General features: G+C 44.9%; 1 protein-coding gene across 1 annotated transcript in view; it reads left to right on the top strand.

Moving 5' to 3' along the window:
* Positions 1 to 273: 273 nt before the first annotated feature.
* Positions 274 to 6,473, top strand: part of LOC115188033 (hemicentin-1-like) — a 61,279-nt gene continuing 55,079 nt past the window's right edge. The window contains 7 exon segments of the mRNA XM_029747068.1: positions 274 to 317; positions 319 to 452; positions 1,627 to 1,781; positions 1,917 to 1,994; positions 1,996 to 2,041; positions 4,374 to 4,554; positions 4,816 to 4,898. Of these exon segments, the coding sequence (XP_029602928.1) occupies positions 274 to 317; positions 319 to 452; positions 1,627 to 1,781; positions 1,917 to 1,994; positions 1,996 to 2,041; positions 4,374 to 4,554; positions 4,816 to 4,898 (721 nt within the window).

Consider the following 6,473-nt stretch of genomic DNA (forward strand, 5'->3'; position numbering starts at 1 on the left):
GTAAAGAAAACTGGATGGAGAACAACTGATAGAGACTAGCTGTGTCTAAATACTGTGAAAACACTTACTTTCATCTGGTATCTGAGAAGAATTGATAGGTCTTTAATATTATACACCCAAAGGTACACTAGACTGGAAGTTCCATACAGTATCTATCCATATATTATTTCACGCTGAGAGAAGCCAGATAAGCTTAACTTAAAGAATGAAGAAATAGGATAGATTTGATGAGCATCTGGACACAGTCTTACCTGTCTTTTCTTATCTGTGTCGATGCGGTCAGCCATTACCTGGTACAAGGACGGTCGCCCTCTAACCCGCAGCCGGGGTGACCATCCTGAAGCGCGGTCAGCTGCTGGAGATCGACCGTACTCAGCTGTCCGACGCCGGGCTGTACCGGTGTATAGCAGTCAACGTGGCCGGAACCTCAGAGCTCTCTCACAGGCTGCAAGGTGTACGGTGAGTGAACGCTTGACCGCGTCCACACTAAACTATACGACCGCAGCATGACCACATTGTGTTGGTCAGATGTGTAAAGGAATGGACGAATGGAGGATCAGGTTGGGTCAGTGCCCACCTGACAGATGCAGGTAATTAGTTACACACTGACAGACAAATAGAGATGCCTTTGGACCAGTCAGCCAGTAACATGTTGCTGTCTCGAGTCAAAGGGCTTTTGAGACTGGGGATGTCAAAACACTTTTAAACCCAGTCCCAGTATAGCAGCACTCAGTGAACATTATACACTGAAGGCATTAAAACACATTAATATCCTATTAAATCCTTATGAAGTCTTACGGCATTATTCTGCTATGTGGGAGAAACAGACCCAGTTATCTACCTCTTTCATGTGAACACGAGTATTTGATGATGATGATGAGGATGATAACCAATGTGGATCACCAGACAGGGTGATGTCATCAGATAAGGCCATGACTAGAGCTTCTTTTCAAGGGGAATCTTAACATGAGATCACCACATTAGTCGACTTTTTCTCGCAAATCTCACATTGACACCAGTGCATGATGGACATAAGTAACGTGCACAGATCTGAAGTTAGGCATTGGTCCCTAGGAGTGTATGAGACGTATGAGACTTAAATGGCACCCTATGTCCCTATATAGTACACTACTTTAGTACACACTTAGCCCATAGGGCTCTGGTCTAAAGTAGTGTACTATGTAGGGAATAGGGCTCAGATCTAAATTGGTGTACTATATAGGGAATAGGGCTCTGGTCTAAAGTAGTGTACTATGTAGGAATAGGGCTCTGGTCTAAAGTAGTGCCACTATATAGGGCATAGGGCTCTGGTCTAAAGTAGTGTACTATGTAGGGAATAGGGCTATGGTCTAAAGTAGTGACTATGTAGGGAATAGGGCTCTGGTCTAAAGTAGTGCACTCTATAGGGAATAGGGCTCTGGTCTAAAGTAGTGTACTATGTAGGGACTAGGGCTCTGGTCTCAAGTAGTGTACTAGTAGGGAATAGGCTCTGGTCTAAAGTAGTGCACTATATAGGGAATAGGGCTCTGGTCTAAGTTAGTGCACTATATAGGGAATAGGATGCCATTTGAGATGCAAGCCTGTGTTGTCTGTCTGTGCTGTAATGCTCCTCTACTCGCCTGGCAGTCCCCCTGCCATTCTCCAGCCGCATTGCCATGGTGACTGGTTGGTGGTGAACGACCCCTGTCAGGCTGGAGTGTGAGGTCACCGGCGTTCCTCTGCCAAGTCTCACCTGGCTCAAAGATGGCAGCCCTGTTGCCAGTGTCTCCAATGGCATACAGGTAACCGCCCAGCTCCTCAACGTTTGTGTGTGTGTAGTGTGTGCGCATATGTGTCTGTCTGCACAACTGTTAATTTGTGTGTGTGTCTGTTTCTGACCTGTGTGTGTTTGTGTGTGGTCTCTCACCCCTCTGTAGGTGTTGTCCGGTGGTACAGTGCTGTCTCTCAGCAGTGCCCAGGTCAGTGATACAGGGAAGTACACCTGTGTGGCCGTCAAACGCAGGAGGAGAGCAGCAGAGAGAATATGACCTGAGGGTGTACGGTGAGTCCAACCTCCCTCTGACCAAACACATCTCCATGATCACTTCAGATACTGCTTCCAGTTGTGTTGCTATGAATCCAGTTGTGTACTATGAATCCAGTGCATGAAAACATATTTTAGTCGCCAGACACATTATCTTATTTAACCCAGTACTCTCTATAAGAACTTAGTTCTTGTTATAGGTATTATGTTGTCTGTTATTGTACCACTCTACTGCCATGACAGGGGTCTCCAACCTTTTCTAGAGTGAGAGCTACTTTCAAAAAAATCGAACATGTCATAAAGCTACTAAACATGAACATTCTTCTCCTCACCATTGGAACTCTTCCCGGGTCGTTACTGTACAAGAGAAAGTAGGGCACTATGTTTTCTGTCCATATAAGGTGGGCCATATAAAATCCGAAATTCTTTCCCCAAGTTATGTTTTATATTTTCTCAAATTATGTTTTCTCAGTTTTATTTTTCCTGGTTTTAGATTTTTTGTGTTTTTAACTCTCAAATCACAATTGTTCATGGAGAAACAGCCAATGATTACATCACATCGGAAAGACCTTTGTTTTGGTGTGGGAAAAATATACTGTATGACATACTTATACAAAGATATATTAAAATGTATGGAATGCTGAGTACCTCATCCGTGAGCTAATTTGTGGAATATTCAAAGCGAGTCCAGTAAACATAACATAGGATATACACAGCAACATTTGAATGACTGTTCAAAGAAGCTTTGACATGGCCATACTCCTGGGAAGGAAGTATGGTTTGTGTTCCAGTTTGGCATTTCAATAACCTTGTCGTTTTTGCTTAAAGAGTTGATGTTGACAGCCAATTAGTTTTTGAAAATAATATATTTACAATTATTTTCTCAATTGAAATAGTATTTGAGAGAATGATTGGAGTGTTATGAAGAGTTTCAGACAGATTGGCTCAGTGTGTGTGTGTGTGCGGGTGCAGGCGGCCGTATATGTGTGTTTGAGTATGTCCAGGTGTGTGTGTTTGGAATGTGTGTGTATTTGTGCATGCCTGTACGCAAATGCCCATATGTCTTCTGTTTCTTTAAAAAGATCAAAGGATGGCGTCCAGAGAAATGAAGTCAGATTTCTTGTGGTAATTGCTACCACTTTAGAGCAACTTCCTGTGTCTGGCCAAATAATCGTGCCAGCTAGCCTGTCTAAACCCTTCACATGACACGTGTGTTGTGTCTGTCCAGAGAAATACACATTTGAGGAAATTGGCTTTTAGTCAGTCCAGATTTGAAACGTTGTGGTTGAGAAATCGATCACATTGAGGACATATTTTAGGATTAGGCTGAAGCAGAGGTTTTTGATTGGCTTCAAAGTGGGATTACAGAGAAATTGCCTCTCAGAATGGAGGTATTATTAGACAGAGTGATTCTGTGTTGAGGTCAGAGACAGGGCCATTTTAAGGGAGGAGAACAGACATTTATTTTGTTTTCATTCTGAGACCTTCTCTCTCTATCTCTCCCTCTGTCTCTCTCTCTCTCTCTCCCTCTCTCTCTCTCTCACTCTTTCTCTGTCTCTCTCTATCTCTGTCTCTGTCTGTCTATCGGTCTGTCTTTTCTCTCTATCTCTGACTCTCTCTTTCTCTTTCTCTCTCTCTCTTTCTCTCTCTCTTTCTCTCTCTCTTTCTTGTATTTTGTCTCTTTCTCTCTTTTCTCTTTCTTTCTCGCTCTCTCCTTCTTTTTTCTCTCTTTCTCTCTCTCTCTCTCTCTTTCTCTCTCTCTCTCTCTTTCTCTCTTTGTCTCTCTCTCTCTCCATGAGGTCAGTGTCTGGGTCCGATAACGGCCCAGTGCCAGCTACATCGTGGGAACATAGTCAGCTCTTGACAAACAGTGACAACCAAAGTTCAAGAACTGTCTTGGAACTCTAGAGAGAGGAACTGTTCTAACCAGATCTTCTGAAGCTTTAACAGATGGTGAAAGCCTGTTGAAGTGACCCAGCCTGGCTCAGTTCGTTATCTGACTTTATCTGACAGCAGCTCATTGTTAAGCTGATCTAGCCCAGGATTTAGTGGTACCACATAGGACTGGCACCAGACTTATACATTGTCAGAGCTGTGGAATGGCATTGTTTGGTGCTTACAGTCCTGAGGTGTGGGTAAGAGTCAACAAGTCAATTTCTTCAATTTATTGAGGTATATTTTTGGGACCATTTTCTCCAGGGGTGAAAATGGGTTCACCGGATTCCCAATGTGAAATTATTTTGAGATGTAAACTTAAGGGAGTTAAAGGATTTCACATTGTTGGGTTCCCACTTTCCAATGTGACTTTTTATTGTCGTTGACACTGCATCTGTGTATTTATGTGTTACAGTGCCACCCAACATCATGGGTGAGGAGGTGAATGCCACTGTAATGCTGGGTCGCTTGTTAGAGCTGCGTTGCCAGAGTGACGCAATCCCTCCTCCCACTCTGTCCTGGCGCAAAGATGGCCGCCCGCTCTTCAGGAAGCCAGGACTGACCGTGTCGGAGGATGGGAGTGTGCTGAAGGTACAGTCCAATTTCTATCCTTCCCTCTCTTCTCTCTCGCTCTCTCTGTCACTCTCTCTCATTCTCTCGCTTTCTCTCGCGCTCTCTCTCGTGCTCTCTCTATCTCTCTCTCTATCTATTTATATCGAACCCTACTCTCTACACACCTCTCTGCCTGCCTCCCATGCCTCTCATGATTATTGATTGTGACTGGCAGGTTGACAGGCCTATTGTATCTCTTGTATCTTACTCTCTGTGAATGTGATTGGCAGATTGACAGTGCTCAGGTGCAGGAACTCCGGCAGATACACCTGTGAGGCCACCAATATCGCTGGCAAGACTGAGAAGAACTACAACCTCAATGTCTGGGGTGAGTTGCTGCTCTGTCTGCCTGCCTGCCTGCCTGCCTGCCTGCCTGCCTGCCTGCCTGCCGATCCCAATGTTTCATGACTGAAATAAATATCCCAGAAATGTTCCATACTCACACAAAAGCTTATTTCTCTCAAATGTTGTACACAAATTGGTTTACATCCTGTTAGTGAGCATTCTCCTTTGCCACGATAATCCATCCACCTGACAAGGGTGGCATATCAAGAAGCTGATTAAACAGCATGATCACTAGACCCCCATGCTCACTCGGCTACGCATGCCTCTCCTAATGTCAATATGCCTTGTCCATTGCTGTTTTGGTTAGTGATTATTGTCTTATTTCACTGTAGTGACACATGCAGTGACCTCACCTGGTTAAATGGTGTCTCTAGAGACAATACCTCTCTCATCGTCAATCAATGCCTAGGTTTACATCCACTGTATTCACATCATACCATACCCTGGTCTGTACATTATACCTTAAATCTATTCTTCCGCTCCCAGAAACCTGCTCCTTTTACTCTCTGTTCCGAACGTACTAGACGACCAGTTCTTATAGCCTTTAGCGGTACCCCTTATCCTACTCCTCCTCTGTTCCTCTGGTGAGGTAGAGGCTAATCCAGGCCCTGCAGTGCCTAGCTCCACTCCCATTCCCCAGGCGCTCTCTTTTGCTGACTTCTGTACCGTAAAGCCTTGGTTTCATGCATGTTAACATAGAAGCCTCCTCCCGAAAGTTTGTTTATTCACTGCTTTAGCACACTCTGCCAACCCGGATGTCCTAGGCGTGTCTGAATCCTGGCTTAGGAAAGGCCACCAAAAACCCTGAAATTTCCATCCCTAACTATAAACACTTTCTGACCAGATAGAACTGTCAAAGGGGGCGGAGTTGCAATCTACTGCAGAGTTCTGTCTTACTATCCAGGTCTGTGCCCAAACAATTGAGCTTCTACTTTTAAAAATCCACCTTTCCAGAAACAAGTCTCTCACCGTTGCCGCTTGCTATAGACCACCTTCTGCCCCCGGCTGTGCTCTGGACACCATATGTGAATTGATTGCCCCCCACAATCTTCAGAGCTCGTACTGTTAGGTGACCTAACTGGGACAGCTTAACACCCCGGCCCATCCTACAATCTAAGCTAGATGCCCTCAATCTCACACAAATTATCAATAAACCTACCAGGTACAACCCCAAATCCGTAAACACGGCACCCTCATAGATATCATCCTAACCAACCTGCCCTCCAATTACACCTCTGCTGTCTTCAACAAGGATCTCAGCGATCACTGCCCTCATTGCCTGCGTCCGTAATGAGTTTGAGATCAAACAACCACCTCCTCCCTCATCACTGTCAAACGCTCCCTAAAACACTTCAGCGAGCAGCCTTTCTAATCGACCTGGCCCGGGTATCCTGGAAGGATATTGACCTCATCCCATCAGTAGAGGTTTCCGAGCTGGTCATGGGTGCACCTCAGCCACGCTCAAGGTCCTAAACGATATCATAACCGCCATCGATAAGAGACAATACTGTGCAGCTGTATTCATTGACCTGGCCAAGGCTTTCGACTCTGTCAATCA

This window comes from Salmo trutta, unplaced genomic scaffold, assembly GCF_901001165.1.
Source record: "Salmo trutta unplaced genomic scaffold, fSalTru1.1, whole genome shotgun sequence".
Taxonomy (NCBI): domain Eukaryota; kingdom Metazoa; phylum Chordata; class Actinopteri; order Salmoniformes; family Salmonidae; genus Salmo; species Salmo trutta.